General features: G+C 44.0%; 1 protein-coding gene across 1 annotated transcript in view; it reads left to right on the top strand.

Annotated features, from left to right (window-relative positions):
• mrpl23 (mitochondrial ribosomal protein L23) overlaps positions 1–23,698 on the top strand; it is a 31,710-nt gene extending 8,012 nt beyond the window's left edge. The window contains exons 3-5 of the mRNA XM_034588511.1: positions 677–759; positions 6,091–6,164; positions 23,325–23,698. Of these exons, the coding sequence (XP_034444402.1) occupies positions 677–759; positions 6,091–6,164; positions 23,325–23,489 (322 nt within the window). The 3' untranslated portion in view covers positions 23,490–23,698. The remainder of the gene's footprint in view (positions 1–676; positions 760–6,090; positions 6,165–23,324) is intronic.
• Positions 23,699–24,978: the final 1,280 nt, after the last annotated feature.

The raw sequence follows: 24,978 nt of genomic DNA, 5'->3' as shown, positions 1-24,978 counted from the left end.
ATGTTACATTATCCCGTTCTATCAAAGAAACATATGAGGTGATAGAACACACCATATCCGAGGCACTCATGTCAGACCACAACGTCGCTATTAAGCACTTTGTCAGACGCATTTGGGAAGTGCTTTCTACCAAGCTAATCCAATTGGCTAGATTGATTAGCAGTTAAAAGCCTTTCTTCCTCTGGTCGGAGCAATCTGTTTCAAATGCCGCCCTGTGAGCTAACTTCAGCTGGGCTGGTCCACCGGATCAGTTGGTGCCAGGCTCACTTCCTGTGTAGAGTTTCACCGGGTGCGATCGATACATGCAGACAGCTAATTGGATGAGCACTGACACTCACATTTTTCTTCTCTCCACTTTATGGTCCAGAAAATAAAAGCTGAATATGGGTATATAGGGGAGCGTCCTGTCTGTTACAGTAGGTAATATAACTGCTGAGTTTATGGGAATGCAGTGTGGAAGTAGGCTCTATCATTTCTATGTCGGTGTCAGTTACATGAATGTGGTGTTATTTCATGGCCTGGGATGTATCTCTGCAAGTGCTCCACTGCAACACTCCCTCACTCCATTGCCAACTCACACACATTCAAACCACGCTTTACCCCACATACACTGATGCTAGATTACTTGCATAACCCCTGTTCTTCTCTCTCTCTCTTCTATGTCTGTTCTGGACAGAATGACCAAGTGTGATGTAAAGAGCTACCTGGAGAAGATCTATAACGTCCCTGTGGGAGTAGTCCGCACCAGGATACAGTTTGGTGAGTGTTCTCACTACTGTGCACTAGCACATACAGAGAGCTAGGAACATCATTAATATTTCTCATATTTTCTGATAGTGTAGGTACTACTGGACAATAAATAATTTTGCTCTCAAGCCAAAATAAGGGTTGATATTACACTGGGCTGGATGTAAAACCTAATTAGTGTGAGTCGGGTAGGATCCTATTATACAGCCTCTAGTCAAAGATCTTGTGAAGTTATCGCCGTTCGAAGAAGACTTGGAGATCAGAAAAGTAGAGACCATACCTCAAGACCCGAATGGGCAGATTGGAATTTGCAAAGACGTACAGAGATGAGCCACAAAAGTTCTGGAACAAAGTTTTATGGACCGATGAGACAAAGGTTAACCCCTACCAAAGTAATGTTGGGGGAAAAAAAGGAATCCACTCGTGATCCAAAATATACACGCTCATCTGGGAAGCATGGTAGAGGTTGTGTCTTGGCTTCTGGCACAGGCTCACTAATCCTTAATGATGATGTAACTCCTGATGGCAGCAGCGGGATGAATTCAGAAGGCTACAGAAACAATTTGTCTGACAATTTGCTGAGAAATGAATCCAGTGACCCCAAACATATTGCCTAAACGATAAAGGACTTCATCAGGAGAAAAACTGGAAGTTGCCTTGTCGGTCACTGGACCTTTTAATGCAATAGAGCAGAAATCTGAAACAATCAAAAGGCTGGACACGCACCACAGATGAAGAATGCAACTTTTGTTACCTAACACTTGTTTTTACTCACATTACTGTTGAGTCATCAATGAAAGTACGACTTGGGGCCAACATACAGAGAGAACCAACCATTCATTCACACTCACACCTACTGTTGATTTAGAGTCTCCAATCAACCTAACCACAATCTGCATATCTTTGTACTGTGGGAGGAAGCCAGTGCCCAGAGAAAACAAATGCAGACACAGGGAGAACATGTAAAGTCCATACATACACCGGGACTCGGATTAAGAGTCTTCTTGCTTCTTTTTACGTGAAAATATTTTATTGCTATATTTGTCAGACCAGATTCAATTGAAAGTGAATACAAAAGAACAAAACCCCGCTATTGGGTTCATTTCAGTTAATTTCAAGTTAATTGTACAGTGCCAAATCACACCCTGTTTGATCCCAATGCACTTAACACAGTAAGGTCGAGACACTATTATACAGAGAACGGTTCCCACAATGAGCAATCACTTCATGACAGTGGAGAGAAAGTCCCTTAGATAGTAGTCACTCAAATGATTTACTTGAGCTTTGTTCCCACCCAGCCATCAGAATTCTGTTGTATTGAGACAGTTTTCAATAGAGGTTGTTGCAAGATGTTCAGTTAGGCAATTTCAAAATCAATGCAAGTTAAAGGTGTGTTGCTGATGTAACCATTGACAGTTCAAAGTGGCGTTGAGTTCTGAAAAGGTCAAAGGTATTGGATTTTAAGGTCCAATGTTGTAGAAAGTGAGATTGCAATGTCTTCTTTGATTGTAAAGCAGGTTTATATGATAGATAAATATTGTGAAAGTAGAAAGTGAATACTTCATGTCATTTTAGATGTTACTACAAAGCGATCATACATACACACGCAGGCGTTTAAAACAGATTTTGAATTTGGTTTGTTTGAGGTGAAAACAATAACCCAGCAGAGGTCTGTACTATCATGTGGATTGAATATCTTTGTTGAATGTGTTTCATTTGTCACATCACATTTCGTGCACTGAGAATTGGCAGTGCAAAAAAAAAAAAAAGCTGTTAATGATCCAGACATCATTAACTGGGTCACTGCCTTGTGACGAGGAATGCTAGTGATGGAAAAACATTACAAACACCATGACTGTACATCTATGTAAAGACATAGTCCAAAGTGTTGAGAAAGAGGGTGTGGTGTTAAAGCAGTGGTGAAAACACTATGAAATGCCAAACCTACAATCATTCATCCAAATTAAAATCCTAAAGTTGTACTGTAGTTGTGGTCAATTATGTAGACAAATGGTACACACGTTTACTTTTGGGGACATTACAAAGACTTTGTCTCTTAGACGCACCCTTACCCTAACCAATTTAACCCTAACCTAGCCCTTAACAACTGACATTTAACTGGTCCTTAGTCTGAAATTTGTCCCAAAACATAGTCTGACATGAATGCGAAACGAATATTGCAGGTCAAAGTTCGCCAAAGTTGAACTCTATGTTCAGCCATCCTGCGATTTACCTGAACACAGAAGGCAAATCTTTAGTTCGAACCCCCTTGCTAGCAGAGATTGAAAATGAATGGAAGGTGTTTAGACAAACAAACAAAATATTTAATAATGCGGTCATCATATTATGGTTATTTTCAATATAAACCCTAAGGTTATCTTCATCCAAATAGCCCTTATAAAAGTATAATTTTGTTTAGTGCATTGAATTCACAGAAAGATGATTTTGTTTGTGGAAGCATAAAATCTGATTGATTCTGTTTTGGAGAGTGTCAGTGGTGGTTAGCAGCAATTAGCAATTCCAGCTAGCGCTATAGACGGTCGTCCCATTGACATGCAGCAGCGGGAGTGCTTTCCAGCGGCTAGTTGCGGTAGTGGTTAGCGTGCCTGGCTCTCTTTTCCCCCCTAACAAACACAGCTGCTTATCTGACAATCTGCTGCTGCAGCACTCCAGCCTCCAGCTGTCCCAGGACACCCCACACTCCCTCCACACAAACACATACTATTCACTCACAAACTTACAACTTCAGGGCCCCATCCCCTCTCACACCCATCCCAACCCCAAAGTCTCGCCCCCTCCTCCTCCCTCGTTAAGGATGACCACAGAGCCAAGAACAGTGTTATATCATTGACTTAATAATACTCTTGGCTTTTTATGGGGGAGGAAACAACTCAAGTTTGCATAGACTGATTTGAGGCCTCGGTACAAGTCTAGGAATTTGCAAGTTCACAGAAGAAGAGGACATATTGATGGTTTGAAGTTTGAGAGGCACGACGGGATGGGCTGAGAAGAGGAGCCACGTGCCCCCTCTATCCTGCGCCTGAAGGGCCACGAGGAGCCCCCTCTACCACTGGAGGAGAGACTGGGAAGGAGACGTGGAGGGAGGAGGAGAGAGGCGCCTATCTTAGCGTAGCCTACACGGTGGAAGACCCATTAAGGCTGTTTATTAGGGTTGTGTCATTAAAAGGTGGAAAAGGAAAGCCCCTCGGGAGAGTGGGTGTAAGTAAACCGTGGAGCGTTCTGTGCTAGAGGGGTATGGAGAAGAAAGGGCGGCTCAGGGCCCCTGGTGATCCCCAGCTGCGTCAGAGAAGGTATCCCTGTCTGCGTCAGGAGTTCCACTCCATTGGCAACATAAAGACAGGAACAGGCAGAGAAGGAGCAAGGGGTGCAAACGACCCTTTTTTCCCCTCCATGGGCGGCAGGGGTATTTTGGAAGGAGTTGCCATGGTTACCCCTCCGGCCTGGGATTTGTAACGTGATAGCCAGCTGCCAAACCGCAATCTCAAAGTAGGAGAAATTGTGCTTGCGTTTGCGACTGTTTTATGAAAGGTCTGTCTGTGTGTCTGTATGTGTTAGGAAAGGGCTACACGGAGTAAGAGAAACACATGTTGTACCTTTTCAAGGTGTGTGTGTGTGTGTGTGTGTGTGTGTGTGTGTGTGTGTGTTTTTTGGGGGGGGCAGCGCAGGGTCTTTCCTTGCTGTTTCAAAGGTTGCAGCACTTCCCTGTGGATTTCCTTTTACACACGCACATCTTACATCACTCTTCTTATGAATAAGTCTGAAACCAAGTCTTAACTCTGAAACAGCCCTTTATAAGTTGTGAGGATCTGCCAAAATGTCCTCACAACAATGGCTACAAACCAGAATTGTCCACACTACGATCGCAAGACATACACACACAAACGCACATAGGGACACACAATTCGTTACCTCTGTCTCCCACGCACACAGGGGCCTCCAGTTAGCCACAGGGGCGTGGAGGGGGGGGGGGGGTGTTTTACAACCCTGCTCAGGGCTTTCCCTGAGCAGTGGGCTGCTTGGCTAGTGATTACTAGCTACACGTACCACACACACACACACACACGCAAGTCCACACACTCTCACACACACACGCACAATACACACAAATGACTCATTACAGTGGAATGTTTCCCTTGTTTTTCATGTCATAAACCGTTCCCATGGAAATGGCAGTTACTCAGAGGGCCTGTTGACTTGACCACCGGGGTCTCATTGAGATTAGAGTCCGAGAGCATGAACTGTTTGATGCTCTGGTCATTATCCATCAATGAGAACTGGAGCTTTTGGCGTAAAGATTGCCTGTAAGTTTTGTTAGCATTAGTTTTTGATGTATTTGAACTGAAGCTGCTAGCCTGCTTCCTCACACGTACACACACACACATTCAGCATCTCCCTGAGACCCCGGTCTTCCAGACTGGGAGAGGTCTGACAGGAGACAGGATGATGTCATCATTATCATCCCCAGTTGGGAAAGAGGTTAACCTGCCTTCCATTGTCAACAAGATCAGGCTCACAAAGTCTCCTCTGTTCTGAAGGGAAATGAAAGTAAATGAACAAATAAGTGTTGGTAGGAATGAAACATGTGACTCTGATAATTTTGCTGATGTCATCTTCAGTTGGGCAATGTGGCAAAAATGTCATTATCATAAAGCTGGCAATTATTGTGGATATTTTATTTGGTCTTCATAGCGTAGAAAATAATGATGATCACTATATAAAATATATGATTTAATTAAGGATAAATTTAAAACAAGGGAAATTTGCAAATACTATTTAAACTTCTGGAAACATCTAATGTTTTCTATTTTGACTTTTAAAAATGACAAATTGATTATCAAAATTATTTGATTCAATTTTCCGCGGATCAGCTGGTTAACTTCTTGACCATTTGTTGATATATATTTTGTTAAACCTGTTCATAGAAAGAAAGGAATCAATTGGAAATGTCTGCATTGTGTCATCCAGTGAATGAATACCTTTCAGTTTGAGTTAGTTCATTAAATTCATGCAAAAACACTCAGACCGTCCTGCTCGATCGTTTGCAACGTTGCCTGCCAAGACCCAAAATAACTAGAGATTTTAAAGGGCAAGCTTCCTCCGGAGAAAAAGTGTAGCAGAGTCTTTACTAGATGACAAATTTCCTCCTCTCTCATGGTGTAACGTCATGGTGCCTAACCCGACTCTCACCGTATTCTTGAATGTCATCATCATCATCATCACTCTGTCCCACATGGCTGCTCCCTCACAAACCAGAAGTTTCTTTTGTTTCATTACTCCTGTTTTCCAACAAATGTGATAGATTCTGTTCTTTGTGTTTCACAGGCTCCAATAAGAAGAGGAATCACCTAAACCAGAGGGTGAAGCAGCCCGACTATAAAGTAGCTTACATTCAGCTGGTAAGCGCGCGCGCACACACACACACACACACACACACACACACACACACACACACACACACACACACACACACACACAACCTCCTAGTTCCAGTGTGTTGTTTGAGTAGCATCATCTCATTGACTCCTAAACATTACACAGTGGTAGGTGCAGACCTCTCCACAATAAGTCTCTCTTAACACCCAGCTGACAATGTATTTTTTTTTCTTTCTCTCTTTTTTTTGATGGCGGCTACACTATTAAACACAACACCAAGGAGTTCAGGACATTTTGATGACCTTGAGGTTTTGTGTCAGCTTTGGGGTAGTGTTGAAGGGGGGGGGCTTGCTTTGTGAGGTGGGTTCGATGGGTTAGTTGATCTGTCCCCTGAGGGCCAGGTGCGCTTTGAAAGTGACTTGATACTTTCTCACACACATACATACATGTATGAATGGACGCACAACAAAAATCAAGATCAGTGTGCACACGGACAAATACAAATGAACCTTTACTGTTGCTCTACCTGCCATTTCTTTCCCTTGTTCTCATGAGAACGCCTGTGATGCACACACACACTTGCTGTGTGTAGACACACACTAATCACACAGCGCTACCTTGCATCTCTCTCCCCTGTGGTTCACACACTCTGGCTGCCCTCTTGAGGAAGCAGTAGTCTGGGTTGTTGCAAACCCGAGGGTGAAAGGTCTTCTTTGGTTAAATGCCAGACTTATGACAGGAAATATTGAGATATGGTTATCATCTGGTAAAACACTCCTCTCCGTTCATGTGCGTCATGCCATAGATGGAATGTGAGCAATCATGTGCACTTAGTGTGTGTTTGTGTTTGTGTGTCTGTGTGTTTGAAGAGTCATTCCTGATGGTGGCGTCACAGCCTAGACTCATGGCTGTTGCCTTCACACCTGTGATTGAGGTGAGCGTTGGGTCAGGAAGGACCGTTCCCTGCTGAGTTTCGCCAATGTTTGAATTCTGTTAGTCTTTTTAAATCAAACAAACCTTCCTTCAAAATGTCAAAAACAAGTCCCAGGCTTAATGCACCTTTGATGCAAATGTGAAAAGCAAGGGTCCTTTGTTTTGCGCCTGTCATTTTGATCTTACCCAGATAAATCAACAGAGGTGTAGACGCTTGTTTACGCTGTAATGCTCCCACCGCCGCCCCGACGGGGAGCCATCAATCTGGAAACGGATGAATAATGAAAATTGTCTAAATACGACAATTTGAAAGAGGATACATAATTGAAGTGGTCATGAATCTTTTAAGGGAGAGACTTCCTCTTGTCTGACACCACGGAAGTGGCCTGTGATTTTGTGTACGTCTGTAATTCTCAGCTGAGTCACTAGTGATGCTTTTGTCTCAGCAGACGCACACGACAATGATGGGTGCGAGGATGCAGAACAACATGCACACACACTGCCGTACACATCTGTGACATGTGTGCAGCATCCATGCATGCTGAGCCCCGGAGGAGGACTGTTGTTTTTTTTTTTCCTTGAGTGTCATTCGCTCTTTAGTCGCAATCACGTTGTGGTTTTCTGAAGTCATGCTCATTTGTCGGTGAACAGCGAGCAGAAATGCTGAGATGCAGGCTCTTTGTTCTTAAAATTACTTGATATAAAACCGAATATCCGGCCTATTTCTCTGGCAGGTTTTTGGAAAAACATGCTCTCTCTCAACTCCCCTTTCCTACCTCTCGCTCTCTCTCTCTCACTCACTCACTCACTCACACACACACACACACACACACACACACACACACACACACACACACACACACACACACACACACACACACACACACACACACATTCAAAGCCCCAGAAAACCCTCCTTTCTTTTTCAGCGGTGGGTAGAAAACAAGATTGTTCCTAATTGACTCCACATGTGGGAGAGTGTTCTGCGGGTCGATGCTCACATCGCGGTCCCCCCGTTCTACCCTCATCCTTTCCTCTCCCCCCTCCCTCCATCAGCTAATATTGCAGCAGTAATATGTTTGCTCTCTCTCTCTCTCTCATTCCTTACTCTTGGTTTGTGGTTGAGGGGAGGCCTCCCGTTAGCGGGGTTCCGTGACGGCCATTTTCCTCAGGCTTAAGGGGGACCCCAGTTTTGGGGGGAAGAAAAAGCGTCTGCATGTGTGAAATGTGCACTGTGTGTGGGAAAGTGTGTATGTATGCGTGAGGGGCTGCGAGGGGTGAGCTGGGGAGGTGACTAAGGGCATGATGGAGTCATGCCAGAGCGGGGAGGTCCAGAGACGGGGCAAAGCGATCAGGGGGAGAGGGGAAGAGACTGTGTGAATGTGTTTGTGTGTGTTAGACAGGGTGGTGGTGGGGTGACAAAAACAGCAGTACAAAATGAAAAGACTTGAGTCTATCAGGCTGCCTTTAGGTCTGGCTGCACTTCAATGTGTGTGTTTCGAGTCAGACTGCTTTCATGCACCGCTATGACGAGCCGAGGGCTAAGTCTAGCCGCTACGCTCGGGGTAACACTAGTATCCGATTTTTGCAGTGAACCCATACTGTTCCATCTATCTGATGCTTTAAATGGCTGATGCTGGAAAATCCGACCCTGCCCTAAACTTCATGACTTCTCGTAGACATGACTTCATATACAGTAGGTGTAATTAGATTTCTTTCTTCAATTTGCCTTTTGTGTAGAAACATTTTCCTCGGGTTTCTTAAATATTCTAGCACCTAATAGGCAGGTCAAAGCAATTTTATTTGTAGGAAAACCTGTCGGATTTGACTTGGATCAAAATCAGGATGTGTCTGGTAGCGAAGAAGGCTTAACAATCGGACCATGTTCATAATGCATGTCAGACCCTGTGGTTTACCCTTATTAAATTCTCTTGGCCCATCTCACTGCTGAAATCTACCATGCCTCCATTTCCAGTTAAACTTTGCTTTCGTTGAAAACCTTTTGTAACCCCAATCTGTTCTTTTCACAAAAGAAAAAGCAGTCCACTTCTGAAATATGGAACATTTTTGGATGTTTTCGGTCATTGTTCGGCAGCATTACCGGCAGTCTAACTTTTTACGATAAAGAACCCTCTGCCTGGCATGAAAATGAAAAGGCTGTGGCGAGGAGGAGGTATTTTCTTTCTCTGGAGTAGCAGCTAGTTTGCAAACGAGCTCTGCTGGCCGGTGCCAGCTGCAGCACCTCACTGGGCTGAGTGCTCAGAGTGCATGTTGAAAGCTCCTGGAGGGTGACGCTGTGAATATATGAATGGGATGTCTGACCGGTCTCAGCATTTCTGAATGATCCAGTTCAGTGCCTCATTTTGCTGTCAACGTACCAATGTCCAAACAATGGCCATCTTACTGTATGTTGTATTTCAACATTGCGTACAGGATTTAGAAAAGTTTAATTTGCAGTTGGGGTTGTTCTTCCAATTGTGTTAAAGGGAACAGTTTGGGAAAAAAATGTGGAAAATTGCCTTAGAAAATGACATTAGGAACATATTCCTAACTTGATTTTCTAACTGAACAGAGGAGGTTATTATGGAGAAGTGAAGGTTCTCTGTCATGTTATTGAAAAACTGCGATGGTCTTTGTGTAACAGAAGGAATCTCAGACATTTGTGTTCAGAGGAGGTCAGGAGGGAGGAGCAGCAGTGTTTGTGTGTTGGGCAGCGCACGGCACGTCCAGGCACCTGTGGGATGCTCACAAGCATTTTGCATACAAATCCACACAAGTTATCTTTTGTTTCACAGTCGATAAACAGTTTATAAAAATCACACAGAGATTAGAAATTCCATCTGCATCAACAGTCTTTAAGCATCGTCATAAGTGGGGAGTGGTTATACAGATACCACTCAAACTCCATTCAGCAGTTTATGTAGACAACAGCTGACTTTATACAGTCACAGCAAAGCCTGCATGAGGGTGAAAGCAGTGAAAGTGGATGATGATGGGAAAGAAAGGGAGAACAGGGACACAGATGGTCCAAGGTGTTGTCCCGATGACGACTATTAGCTGTCATGAAGTGAGCAGCGAGTTTTGCTTACACATAAACAAGTGATGTCACTATTTTGATAGTGGTCACGCTTTTTGGCCACAACTGAGGAGAGTAATGTTCACAAATCCAACATGCTTTTAAGGTAGTAAAATTTGAATTGAACAAACCCAGTGTGGTGATGTATTCTTTTACATTTATAACCCTTCTTTCTTACAAGGTTCAAAAATGGTCCATGTTGACTTACCAATATATTTTAAATCCCCTGTGCTTGTGGGGACATATCAAAGGTAGCTCTCTTATACACGCACAAACAGCTCTCAGTCTGTACTATAGTTTATGTGCCTGGTGGCCGAGTTTACATAAAAGTAGTAAAAAAGGCGTCAAGGTTTCTCTCCGGGGCCCTGGACCCTGACGGCATTACAGTGAACCAGATGCACCGGCAAGTTTTTCCCCCTTTAGCAAAGTCCCGACCCGGCGGCCACAGAACAAAACAAGATACGGGGCTGGACCAACAGTTGTAGAATAAGTGGTAGCTTCATTCAAATTGCTCATTTCCTGTGTTTCTTTCTGTTGCTTTCTCTACCCTGGCTCGATCCACGGGGAAGGCATCACTTGAACGGAACGTGAGAGGGAGAGACAGACAAACAAACACAAGGGGAGACTGAGTGGCAAACATGAAGGAGTCGTGACACAGCTGAAAAGGAAGGAGAGAGAGAAAGAAACAGCTGTATTGAGAGAGGTTATGAGATGGAAGCTCCGGCCAAGTCTGACTCTCCTCTCTGTGTGACTGACACTAGATGGCAACGTTTTGCTGCACAGCTTCTCGCGCTACAGCTTCGCTTCATCTGCTATCAGTTCTTGACTCCTTGTTGCTTAACAATAGACTCTCTGGGGTTGTGTATATATGTCTGACTGTGTGTTTCTGGCTGGGGTTGGTGGCGGAGGAGACGAGTACAGGATGGGAGGGGGGGGGGCTGCAAACCCCTGTGACCCCCTGCCTCTTCCTCCCTGTTCCCCCCGCTCTGAGAGAAGCCCCGACCGGCTCTATGGAGCAGGAGTTGCTGAATCAGCCGGTCGGGCCAAGGGGGAAAATCGTGCTTATCTGTGTGGAATTTTATTATTTTCGACTATTTGGATCATGATGGCCCCGGCTCTCCTTTCCCTCCCTCTTCCTCCGTTTCACCTTGTCACGCAAACACAGGCCTTCCTCACAGAGCCTTGTCCGTCTGTCTGTCTGACTGTCTGCCACGCTGCTTCCTTCCCTTCCCTCTGCTGCCTCACCCTTGCTTATCACACCAATTAACATTTTTAACTTCTTCCACTTTTCCCCTCAGTGCTCTCTTCCCCTCTGTCTCATTTTTCTCTTTCACACAGGACTGGATGATTCATCATATGGAAATTGCAATTTTGAGTTATTATAGTACTATTTTTTTTTTTTACACGACAATAACTCTTCTGTATGCTAAGCTCCTTTTCACTCGCTTAGAATACAGTAAATAACCTATTCATCTGAGGAAAATGTATATATAATTCAAAGTAAGAACACTAATGAGAATAAGTGAGGAATGGAACTGAAACGGGGATGCTTTTATTCCATAAATTACCTAGCTTGTCAACATGTGAATGACTGGTTCATTTTATTCCGGACAGAAGGATTATTTAAGAAAAGAACACCAAACACAAAACCATAAATTTTTAGGAAACACAGGGAAAATGTCAAACGTTGCTTACATTTTCTGCCCTTAACTGCTGTGTTTAATGGAATATATCATGACCTCCCACCACAAGCTTTCAGGAAAAACAATATAAGAAAAGTTCAGTGTCCTTCAGTTTGCAGAACATAAATTTATACAATAAGCTTACACATCACCACAAAGGACCAAGGCCAAGCAAACTTTTCCAGAAAAAGTATGAGAAAATCTCCAACTGCACAAATATATTCAACAAGATCGTTATTGAGTAATTCACTTTGTTCAGTGAGGTCTCAGGGCAAGATCAAAAGAGTCAGATTCACCTGATATCCAGAGTCATGCAGCGCTACTTTCACTTAAACCTATCTGTCAGCATTCATCGTGTATAAATCTTCACAAGGAAGGAATGGGCTGATGCAGTAATTAGTGTGTATACATACATGTATGTGCACGCAGGCTGGTGGTGAGCCTAATAAAAGGAGAAGCTTTTCCAGGCAATCAAGCCCTACGCTGAAAAGCCCCCATATCCCTATGTGTCCCCTGATTTGGAAAATTCACTCCTAAGTAAAAATCCTTTGTGTGTGTGTGTGTGTGGCTGTGTGTGAGTGTATGTGTGTAGGTTTCATAAGAGCTCAGTGGAGAGAGAGAACATGAATTATAGAGAACAGAGGATGGTCTCAACCATCCGGTTTTGAATCTCACACGCAAACCATTTCAATGGCTTCAGTTGAGTTCCTGTTGTTTCTTTCTCACATGTACGACTCTTGACGCTCATTTCGGTTCAGGTGAAACAGACTTAAATGACGAGACTGTGCTGTCATTTCATATTGCTGATGTTTATCTAGAAAAACAAAAGAGAGACCAATGGGAAGAATGTCTCAGCAGAACTACATCCAGCATGACACAACAATAAATAACCACAGACCTGGAGTTTCAAGTCCCTTGTTCTGTCTATATCTCGTTCTCTGTTTCCTTTTGTCATTTCTGACTGATCCTTACTTTATCTCTCTCTGCAGCATTTCTCTCCTCACCCACATTTCCTCCCACATTTCCTCCAGGTTCCCCCTATTTAGATAGCCATGGCAACTCACACACACACGCACGTACACATGCACGAGCGCGCATGCTCGTAACCTCTCTTGATTACCCCTGACCTCCTGACCCGTAATGACACAGCTGCCACTTTGATCAGCCAATCAGCATGCGGCGCCACCCAGGTTCTCAACGGGGCTGCCACTGGCCTGATAAAGCCCTCTGATAGGCCCCTGCTGATGCATTTCCTGTTTTGGTATGCTTCTTCGTTTTTTATTTTCTCCACCAGCTGGTCCCCGCATTCCTCTGAGTTGGGGAGGGGGCAGGGGCATTGCCTGGATGTTTATGTTGCATGTAGGGGTGAGTGTGTCTGTCTGTGTGTGTGTGTGTGTTTGTGCAAGGGTCTAAACTGTGTATGTGTTTGGTAGCCTAGATAGTGGGGTTGGGCTGGGAGGGGGGTGGGGTAGGTGGAGGGGATGCTTGAAATTGGGGGGGAGGGTATGTGAGGGTTGTTTACATGCGTTGGTGAGAGAGAAATGGGGTGCATCATGGGGGTTGAATGACATAGATTGAGGGGATAATGATAGTGAACAGCTGTGTGTGTGTGTGTGTGAGTGTGAGTGTGTGTGTGTGAGAGAGTGTGTGAGAGAGATCAGGGTGGATGGTTGACACAGGCAAGGTTAGATGTGATTTGGCTTTAAGGTGCAGAGGTTTAGTGTGCGTCTAACAATGACAGTGTAGGAGTCACTGTTTGTTGTTCGTTATCAATCATGCGGACAGATTTCATTTCTTCATCTTCTGCTGTTGATGTTACTGTTGTCGCTGTAACCAGATGAATGTAAATGTCTTGGGCCTGGTGTGTATTTAGATGATGATCTTTTCCTGAGAGCTCTGTTACCAGGGTCCAATGTCTCCAGTAGCAGGCTGGGAGAAGGCATGCCCAGACATGAAAACTATCGTGCACACACACACACACTCACACAAACACATACATACACACACACACACACACACACACTCTGTTTGTCTCTGGGCAGAAATATGGGTGCATGTATCATTGGAGGTTTCCGGCGATAGATCTTGAAGTATTTTCAGAACAGCAGAGTCACCGCTCGCCCACCTGCCTGACTCCTGCTCTTTGTCCCACAGAGCATGTACACACTTGGAGGATGACTTGGTGCCCCACAATTAGATATGAGTCTATAGGTATCTGTTTCTTCAAGTACCTTACTTAATAATTGCATAAATAAAACATGATTGCATCGTTAAAGTCGTTATAATTGCTGGTGAAATTTGAATTTACTTTCATTTAATTGAAGCATTTCTTCATGCTTCATCAAATCTAATGATCATGTGGTATTTTGATAAGCTACTAAATACGAATCCAACGCATTATATACTATATATATTTTTAAATATTGCTCGCTGTGTGCATCTGATTAAGACAATACCATGTAAAGCTATAGCCGCACATAATTTCTTAGCTAAACGTGGACATGAGTTCATGCAGCATCATTCTTTTAGGGTTGTGCCCATTTAAATGTCATCACTTTATATTGCAATTACACTGTAAAATGAAACAAGAGATTATATTTCTCCAATTATATTTCAGGTGATAGTCTTAAGATTTTTATGAAAACCATGATAACATCAGTTTTAATTCTATTTTTGGTCTGAATTTCTTTCTGCAAAGGCCATTCAGTGTCTTAACATTCATTTTTATATAGTAGCTTTGTTAATGGTCACAAGTCCTTTGTTGTGAGACCTGTGCAATTACCAGCTTAAGCTCAGAGGATTCCCAGGAAAGCAAAGCATGCATGTTATCCATTGCAGTTTTGTTGCAGTGATTGTCGATTGTCTGCACATGTCAGAGCTGTTCCTGCCAATGCAAACAGTCAGTTTACTCATAAAGCATAATACAGGTGTAGACAGTAGAAACATAGAGGCTTTTATTTTGAAGCAGCCACGCGAAATGCAAAATCCATATTAGATTTTAACCATTTGCACATACAGTATACATTTATGCAACACTGTTTACAAATGTTGCAATGGTAATTCATATGAATGACCTGGAGAAGCACACAAACACACACACACACTGGTGCAAGCCAAAGCTGACCGAGTTATTTAGCTGTTGTTGGGCTGTGGAAGAGATGTCATTGTAATTGGAGGGAGGGTCGGGGTCATGACCCTGAACGCACCCACAGCAGGATGCTATTGGTTAGTGGTCTACTCTCACTGCCACTTATCAGTCTTTTACACAGAGAGAGATGATTTCACTGTTCTCTTTCTCTCATGCTGATGTTTTTCTCTCATGTCAACTCAAAAGTTGGACTTCTTCACCTGACTAAAGATAGTCCAAGAAAGATTATAAATAATCTAAATTAGCCTCATTGTGTTTGTGTTATATCTTCCAACTGAATCATTCTCACCTCCCTGTCGGTCCCGAGAGGAGACAGTCCAGTTTTATTAAACCTTCAGTGGAGATTTTCTTAAATCCTTCTGGCCACATTCTCTTCACTCTATCTCCATCTCTGTCTCTCACTCTTCTGTTCCTGGAATAGTCTGTACCAGAAGTTCTGGATAGGGCACAACGGGGCAGATTAGTGTGTGAGTGTGTATGTGTGTGCGTGAGAGAGAGAGTGTGTATGTGTGTGCGTGTGTTTGTGTGTATGTGTGTGCGTGTGTTTGTGTGTTTGTGTGTGCGTGTGTTTGTGTGTATGTGTGTGTGTCAATGAGATAAAGTGAGAGTGAATGTGTGGCCCACCCAGGGGCCTGGCAGCAAGAGCTGTTTACAATCATCAGGCTACATCTCTTCTCCTCTCCTGGCCTCTTCCATCGTCTTTCCTGCCTCTCCCAGTTTTCTTAGACTATCTTTTTTTCTCTGTGATTTCAGATAAAAAAGCACTTCTACATAATACAATATCAAGACAGAGTAGAGGTCATCAGTAAAGTCACAGTGTCGTACCCAAAAGTAAAACTTGATGTTGTGGGAATGTGTTGGAAAGCCTCTTTGTATTGATTTTAGGGCATTTGCTGATTTGAGTGCTTGAGTACTGATTTTTTACTTCCACTACTTCCAATACTACGTTCAAACGGTAATTTCACCACTTGGGGCTGACTGAGATTAAAATTATTTTGTATTTTCTCATAACTGATCAATATTTCTTTCCCTATATTCAATATGCTTGGAATTCTTAATTTGAACACAACATTTACACAGCATGAAAATTAGATCTTTACTAAATGTATCCAGAAAAAGCTGATTAATACCAATTTTGAACGATCATACCAGTTCTACAGGAGCGGCACAAAGTGTCAGTGATCAGATTTTTATTTTTTTTACATTTTAAGTGAATTTGTGGAACCCAACACAACCATTCTGAAGTGGAGTCAAGAATATTTATTGGGCCGAGTCAGAGAGCAGCTGACACTAAACATACTGCTGTCAAATATCAAACAAATGTTCTTCAACAGGCTGCAATCTTAAAAACATCCTTTTTGTTCCAAGTTATGTTTCTGGTCAATACAAGCCGAGCATAGACTGTATGTAAAGATGGACGACATGACGGCTGCCCAAAAGTGAAGCCAAAGCTTCTCGATTGCCCGCTGGGGACAGGATATAAACACTGCCTGCTCCATGGTAGTGGATGGGACATGAGCCAAACTAAAATATCCACATCAAATAGATTTTTCTCAAAGATGGTTTCTGTCATTTTATGTAGTTTTTTTATCACACTGGTGTATTTTCAAGTGTATATTTTTACAGTTAGCTTGGTTTAAAATAGTAATTAGATACTATAAAAACGAGTGGAACTCATTCTCAACCTGTTAGAGAATATATTGCTATTGTTCATTGATTTTTATTGGTACAAGGACATGGATGTTAAAATCCGATCGCCAGCAGTTGCTCATGTTTGGAGAGCTGAGCGTGACAAAATGAAGCTAAGTGAGCTGCAGCCTGATGCGATCACTAATTTCATTTTTCTCCAGAATGACAACCAGAGATGGTTAATTACAGCCAAAAGTCCACGATGCCAGGTTCAACCTAAAGAAACCGGGATCAGATTTGTATTTATTCCCCTCGCTTCATGGCTGCCAAAATCTGTAATCTTACAGGATGACAGGTTGCCAAAACTCTGTCCAATAAACAAGCTACTTGTGAGTCCATCTGACTTTCCTTTACAAGCCCCGGTTCACTTGTAATTGGGCAGTGTGAACTTAAATGAACCGAAAAGAAAAATGCAACAAAAAATGTAATCTGTGGTTGCGACCAAAGAAAATAGACATCCTTTAAAATCCGCAGTCAGGCTGCTAGAGCCTGTGTGGACTGTAGTAATTGCTCTTCTCTGTAGTTCATTTGCCCTTGAGCAAGGCATATAACCCTCTCCGGCTGTCGGATGGAGCTGGCTACTGGCCAACAGAAATCACCCACTCACAGCTGTTATGGGTGTTGATGTGTACAACTGCATGAATTGCTGAAAAAGAGCATGATGCATGCTCAGTCAATGTTTCCCTGGATAAATAGGGTTTATACACACACACACATGCACTCAGCAGGGGGTTGCCCTCAGCTCTAATCCTGGTAACCCTCCCCACTGTGGTCTCTGCCTCAGTAGTCTGACGAGCTCTCCCACCGTGTGGTCAAAGTGGATTTCACCGCAATGTGAACACCTCTGTCTCGCTCTCTCTCTCTACCACACACACATGCTCGCGCACACACACACACGGCCACCAGCAGGACTCAAGATGTCTTGGTGCTTTGCTACGGGCTTACCCCACCAGCCCACCGCACTGCCACCACAGCCTCATGAGATTTTTCCCCGCATCGTCAACACCTCGTCGTTTCAGTGTGCGGTCCAGATTTGACTGTACACTAATGACAACTGCCAACTTCTGGTTGTTTTTTATTAGCTGCTCTACGAGTGGCCCTATCTTCAGATTTCTTTAGATTGCCCATCATCACAAAAAGACAAAAAGGGGGGAGGGGGGGTGTAGTTTGTCTGACAGTCTCTTAAGGCCCCTGTGAATGGCTCAGTTTCACATTTTCAGACCACTTTAAGCCTTTTCAGGCTTCGTTACCACATTGAGAGCTCCTCTGTTCTTTGATTCAGTCAAGTGTGGTCATTCAATAAGTCAGTGTACTCGCCCCCCCACCCCTCCCCACCCCTTAGTCACATCTTATTTAGCGCCACAATAACTCTAGGTGCTCAAGGTTTTCAGAGAGCACAAAAGAGGGACTGATCTCAAGTCGTAAAGAGCAGTTAGAACGTAATTTCTGATGGATTCCATTTTTAAGTTGTCTCGATTATCTGAATGGAAGTCGCCGTTTGACCCCGAGTAGTTTTACAGCTGTTGAATGGTCTTCAAAGTTATAAAATGTTGCTCCAAATTTGTCCTATTCCAGAGGACATAAAATCTGATACCACGAAGGCTATTCTGCGGATTGAGGATATTGGAAAATGTAGTCAAATTTACCTCAATGGGGTTGAATAATCATCCTTGAAAGCCTCCTTTTGTTTTGTTTTGTGTTTTTCTTTTTTTTTTTTTTCTCGAAAATTTGTGGCATACTTTTCTACTCCGCGCTTACTGTGCAGAGGTATTTAAACGCTGATGCGTATTTCATCTGTCACACAGCAATGTCTGGTCGTGCTCCAGTCCAGTCCGGTCGCGTCCCGTGTGTTTTAACTCTCAGCGCAGCAGGTTGAATCAGCCTTTTGTGTCCCCGGCTGGTGACTGTGCCATAATGTTCTGTTCAGCTCCAGGCTGGAAAAGCACCTTCCTGTTTTCATCAAAGACATTTTAACTCATCAAGCCAGAATAACTAAGGCTTTCACATTTCACACTAAAATCTAACCTTATGAATAATATAAGAGTCCCCCCTCGTTCACATTTCCCACGTATTGATTTCACACGCATTCCAAGGTTGCCGGACACACATTTGTCCATTCTTTCAACATTCTTCTGTTTTTTTTTTTCTTTCCTTAAGGGGAAATTATTAGAAAGAAACACACACACACACACAGAATACAGTTGTCCTTTGTGTGTCTCTTTCCATCTCTCGCCTGCTTTTTTCACTCTCCTCTCCCCCCCCCCCCCCCCTTTTCCCTCTGGGGGTGCAAACAGGATCACTTTTGGTTTGTGTGTGTGACTGTTGTATCCACGTGACCATACACACACATGTGAAAACCCCGGGTTTGATTTGGAGAGATGTTTCATTGAAGTTCATTTGCAGCCTGGAGCTAACACCAGCTTACGTGTGAGCAGTACACATCAATAAAGACACAAACCAGTTTCTGCTCAACGTAACTGCTGTGAAAACAATAAGTGGACACTGGGTTGTTCCTAATTCGACAGCGGTCCCCAGTGAGTTGGTTAAAAGTCTCACTCGGGATCCCCACGTGTGACACAGGACAGACCGACACACTAAATGCTCACTTCCTGGAACAGAACAAGACAGTGAATTAGAGTTTGAAAAGGAAACATACACATAAATACAGATGGGGGGGGGGTGAGATGGGGTTGGGTTGGAGTCAATGACAACATTTGTCTTCCCCTCTTAACCCCCCCCCCCCCCGTTCTTTCTCCCTCTTTTCCCATTGAGAGGGAAACTGTGGGTGTAATGGGTTGTTCATGTGCGTAAGACGAGTATGTTTACAACGCTAGCAGCATGGGACCTTCTCCCAATATTCCTGGATGGCAGCGTGATTCAGTTGGGAGCGTAGTGAAGACGATGGCAGATTGAGGGAAAGTATCCACCCTTTGAGTTTGTTGTCCAGGAAGAATAAGAGGCAACAGAAGGAAAACCTTTGGAGGCACATAAAGTCTGACTGTCTTTCTCCACCTTTGTCCTTTTTGGACACTCCTCTGTCTTTCCATTAGTCATTAAAGCTGCTTTCAGTCATGCACTGAACTTCAGATGTTCTCCTCAAATTATCTGGAGGGGCAGCATGTGGGAACACAAATGTCAGAGTCACTTGCTTTCGGAGTTTCTCCCTACGCAGACGCCACCGTCACCTGAACGCTGCAGGGATTGTACTGATGTTGTGAACGCATCTGACCTGGAGAATCTCCTGCTGCGTTCTTGTGAAAGGCAAAGTCCAGATAATGTCCGAATTGGAAGTCCGAGTGTTAATACTGCTTCCGTGTGTCTTCATGGACACACTCCCTCTCTCACACACAAATACACAAGTAGAGAGAGAGACACACACGCACACGCACACGCACACACACACCAATAATAAGACTTGTTCAATGAAACTCAGCTCTTTATTGACTTTAATCTGAGGGCTTTGTTTTTTTATATGAATCGTGCTCCCTGAGGCCAGTATTAATCTTCGCCATGTGTTTACACAGGGTTCAGTGTTGCGCCGTAAAACTGGGAATAGTCATGCAATGACATTTGGTTCAAGTTGGGTGAAGTTTACTTTGGTCTACGGCTTCATTGTTCCTCCTAGTTCCAGGTCTGGTGTTTTTAGCGCTGCGCTGGACGCCTTTCTTAGGTCTTCCTACTCGCCCAGTCATTTCCTCACGGCATCTACCCTCGTCTTTCTCCATGCTGCCTCCTTCTCTCCTCACTCCTCCTCTTACTCCTGCAGCAAACTTCCCTTGGCGCGGTCCAGTGTTTGTGTTCTGGATTGTGCGTTCCTCGATGACAGTGTGTGCGAGTGCAGAGAGACACTGAGGGCCTTGGCAGCGCCATCCGTTTCCAGGTGCTTCTTTGGTGTTTGGCAGCTCTCTGCCTCTCACTGACTAAGCCTTCTCCTGACTGGCTCTGCACTCTAGTCTGTGTTTCTGCATCACTGTGCCCCCGGAAAAAACCCCTGCAGTTTTCAATACAGGAGTTGCTGCAAAACACAAGAACAGAGAAGCTTTTCTTTTGATTGAAGGTTGTGAATGTTTTTGCTCTTGCTGCTCTTCAAAGCAGGTTTCAGAGAGTAACATGAATTCAAGTCTGTAAAGAATCGTACCAAAATAGTAATTTCCATAATAGTAGTGTTTTGGGCGGTTGAATGTCGTTTGACGCTTCTTCATGCCAGTATTGTCCAATTGAACATGTCAGACTCGATTTCAGTTCACACGCATAAAGACCATGTTATTTTTAAAAACTTGATGCAATGATCTCTGATCTGCTTCTTCCATCAGGGTGTCTTGTTTTCCACAGAAAACTCCAAACTCGGATTATTCAGTTACTAAGAAATGTTGGAAGTTGGACTGGTTTCTCTTCAACAGATGAACAGAAAATAGATGATGCCCATCGGGGCTCACTGTGTTTTTTGGGGGGGTTGTTGTTGTTTCTTCTGCTGTGTGTCAGCCAGGCTGGAAGCAGGGTATTGTTTTTCACCCATGTCTCTGAGTATGTGCACAATAACTCAATGCATGGATGGATTCTCACTAAATTTGGTGTGAACATGACTTGGTAGGGTATCTCCAGGTGATTAACCTTCAGAGCTGATGGGTCAAAGTTATGATCATCAAATTTATGGTCTGAAAAACAACATTTTCCTACATATATCTGCAAATAACAGAGCAAGAGAGAAAATCTAAAGGTTATGTTGATCAGAAAATGATGTCCAAAAAGTCAGAATACATTAATTAACATGCGTACTAAACTCTAACATGCAAACGTGCCAGATTTAGCCATGCAGGCTAGCTTTCATCTGCAGTCCCTGGCAGGTTGATGGTAAAGAGATCAGAGACACAACCTACAGCTCATTTATACTAACCAATAATTCATCATCATATGGTATAAATGACATCATTAGGATGCATTATGAAATGGCATTTTACAGCGGAAATTCAGGATATGTATTACTCCTTTTACTTTTCAAATTTATTGTAGGGTTTGATGTTTTAAAATGGAATGAAAATATTCTTTTTGCAGCTTTAACATTCTGCCCCTCTCAACAGTTTATGCATTAAGATTTACTGGTCTTCACTTCCTACCAGCAGGAGCATCAATAATCAGTCTATGCCGCAACAACATTTGCTGTAAACCAACAGTTAACAGTTAGTCCTCTCAAAGCAGTAAATGCTGCAGACTTAAGATTCATAGGGACATAAAAATAGCAAGAAAATTAGTTTAAAACCAGTCTGCTGCTTTTAAATATGTGGTAGGGAGCAAATCACATAACTTGTCTGTGTGACAAAGCTCTAACCAGCGTTTATCCACTCACTGTTTTTACGAACGGAAGTCCACTGATTATCCAGCCATTATTTATCTTGTCATGTCTGAAACTGATGTTTTTATGGGCTTAGCAAAAAATAAATAAAAAGTCATGCACCTGAGCTCACATATTCATACACAAATATAAACAGAAGAGTAATAACACCCGAGACTCCTGCTGTAGGTCGTCCCAGTCAAGTACAGTAGACAAGGCCAACTGCATCTGCATCTTTGGCTGAGTGAGCTTCATGTTGTCTGCCCCCTTTGGGGAATGAAACCTTGCTATGTGGTAATTATATGCATGTTTCTCTCGGTATTTTGGGGGTTGCAGACAGACAAAGTAACATTCACATCAGAGCCAGACCATTCCTGGACGCCTACGCACTGACCCCAAACAAAGTATTTCACATATTTAAACAGAGTAGTTGATTGACAATTGTGTTCATGGAAGCAATTCATTTATTACAGGCGTAGGTCTCCATATAAAATAATTGAGACTTTTATGAGTCACCGAATGGCGTTTGACTATTTCTCATGGGGAAGCTGTTGTTTGGTGTAGACTGCAGCGTTAGTGACCATGAATCACTTTGGGAACATTTGGGGGATTAACAGTTTGCTCCGAATCCAAACACACTGGGATGAAAAGGACACGCGAAAGTGCAGTTTCATCATCGCAAGTTATGATCGGGCCTGATGCGAGGAAGAGTCATTCGAGGATGAGACTGGTAACAGCGGATCTCTGTTGCCAGGTGTCCATGGCAGAGACCGGGAGGGATCGGCTATAGATACGTGCGCACGCCTGCACCCGCTGACCTGTTATTTTTTTTGTGTGGGCGTGCAAGCATGCATGTGCGTGCACTGTACTGTACTCTACGGCAGCCTGACACAGACTACACTTGGGCCAGCGATGCATTAGCCATGGCCAGAGATGGGTTGGTATGGAATAAATAATGGATACCATCCTTTCCCTCTGAATAAATCAAGACCAGAGAAATGGAGAGAGATGAGAGATTAAAATGTGGGAGAGTTGGAGAAATTGAATGCCAGAGAGAAAGCGAGCGTTTGTGTAACTGGAAGAGGAGGAAGGAGAAGAGGGAGAAACAGTGTCCTGAATTCCAAATCAGTATCTCGCTTCTCATCTCTGTAAAGAACGGGAAACGGTTTCAGGAAAATGCAGCTTGACACATTTTTCGTTAGCCAAAAATTGGTTTGTGAAAAGATTTTAAGTAGATGATAAACACGTAATTCATCCTATGATCAGATAAGAACATGATGGTTTCTTGGCTCATTTTGCTCTCTTTTTTTTGCCTCTGCATCCCAGGCCCAGGGCCAGACGTTCACCTTCCCTGACATCTTCCCGGAAAAGGAGCAGGCGCCGAAGGAGGGCTCCGTGGAGGAGATGCAGGAGAAGTTTATGGAGGACGAGAAGCAGAGGCAGAGACTGGACCCCAGGAGAGGAGGGGTCACTGAATGGTTCGGACTCTGAGACAACCCTCCCGACCGGGAACTCTTGAGCGTGTTATGCAGCGTGGGTGTTTTCACTGGGAGCAACATGTATTGATTTACAGCGCGACTGTTGTGATGTCACTTCTATTTATGTACGAAACACTCACAAGTATGTAGTAAAGAAGAATGAGCATGTGTGTGGGAGACCGGAGACGTACGTGTACGTGTGTGTGTGTGTGTGTGTGTGTGTGTGTGTGTGTGTGTGTGTGTGAGTGTGAGAGAGTGTGAGAGAGTGTGAGAGAGAGAGAGAGAGAGAGCGAGTTTGTGAGGCTCCAGTCCAGTAACGAGAGCCAGAACAGAATCACAGGAGGAGGAGGAGAGTGGCCCTGCTCCATCTTTTATGAAACCAGCCCACCGTACAGAATCTCCATCACCTCAGATGACCTCCTCGTTTTGCTGCCCCTACTCTTCCACCTCCTTCTCGTTTTACTCCTTATCTTTGGCACCAGTACCTCAGCACCTCCACCTTCCATGACTCGCCTCTTCCCCCTCTCTTGTGCCTCTGTCTGCTCGTCTCCTCATCCTCTGCCACCCCTGGGGAGTCGTACAGGGGGGGGTGTCCCTCGTAGCCCCGACTCTCAGCCAGTTGGATCCGCTCACCTGGACGACCCACATCCGTTCCCTCTTTTATGAGTTTGCCTCGAATTAATTGACCACTTAAGGTGAACAACAATTGAGATGTTGTTTCAGCAAAGCGACGACATGGAATTTGCTGGAGTGTTTTATTATTTTGCGGTAGCCCCTCTTGCCATGACTCCGAGAAAAAGATTGTGCATGTGTTTGTGCGTGTGCGGTTGTTTTGGCCTCGGATGTGGGTCTTGCCAGTGAATCTGTCTAATTGTAAGTGCTGTTGGAATAAGAACTAATAAACGGTCACATGTCCAAAAGTGCTCTGCTTACGTTCTCTTGTGTTCTCCTCGCCTCATCTCCCACGGCTGCTGCGCTCAACAACTGGCACTTGGAGGCTGTGTTTGCCGCACAAGCTGGCCTGCGCGTCTGCCAATGTGGTCTGGTAGCTGTTTTGACGAAGTAATGATCTGTGTTTGAATCGGGCCACTGGAGGACTGAGCCCTCTTACGGTAATGAGGCCCATAAAGGGGACGGACCTCTCCTGGGCTCGCTCAGACCCTCCATTATACTGAGAGGCCAAGGTTACTGTAAGCGTCCCCCAGCCGTGACCGCTAATGCTGGCTGGCTGCTACAAAGGTCCAGTCCCTGACCTCCCCCAGCCAACTCAGCTATCACTAAGGAGAATGTAAATATTGAACCTGTTGGCTCATTGTCTGCTGCCTGGAACCATTCGCCCCCTGCGTTGCTATAAAGCAATCTGATTTGGAGCAAAACAAGCCTCCTGTTACTCAGCCACTCCATTTCTTCTCTGTCTGACTTGTTCTCACTTTCTTATTTTTCTCTGCTCTGCGGCTCGACGCTGCCCAGTCTGGTCCTCTGGAGAAACAGCTGCTTAACCA

This window comes from Hippoglossus hippoglossus, chromosome 6 (genome assembly GCF_009819705.1).
Source record: "Hippoglossus hippoglossus isolate fHipHip1 chromosome 6, fHipHip1.pri, whole genome shotgun sequence".
Lineage (NCBI taxonomy): Eukaryota > Metazoa > Chordata > Actinopteri > Pleuronectiformes > Pleuronectidae > Hippoglossus > Hippoglossus hippoglossus.
The sequence above is the reverse complement of the archived record's forward strand: the minus strand, read 5'-3'. Positions and strand labels throughout refer to the sequence as shown.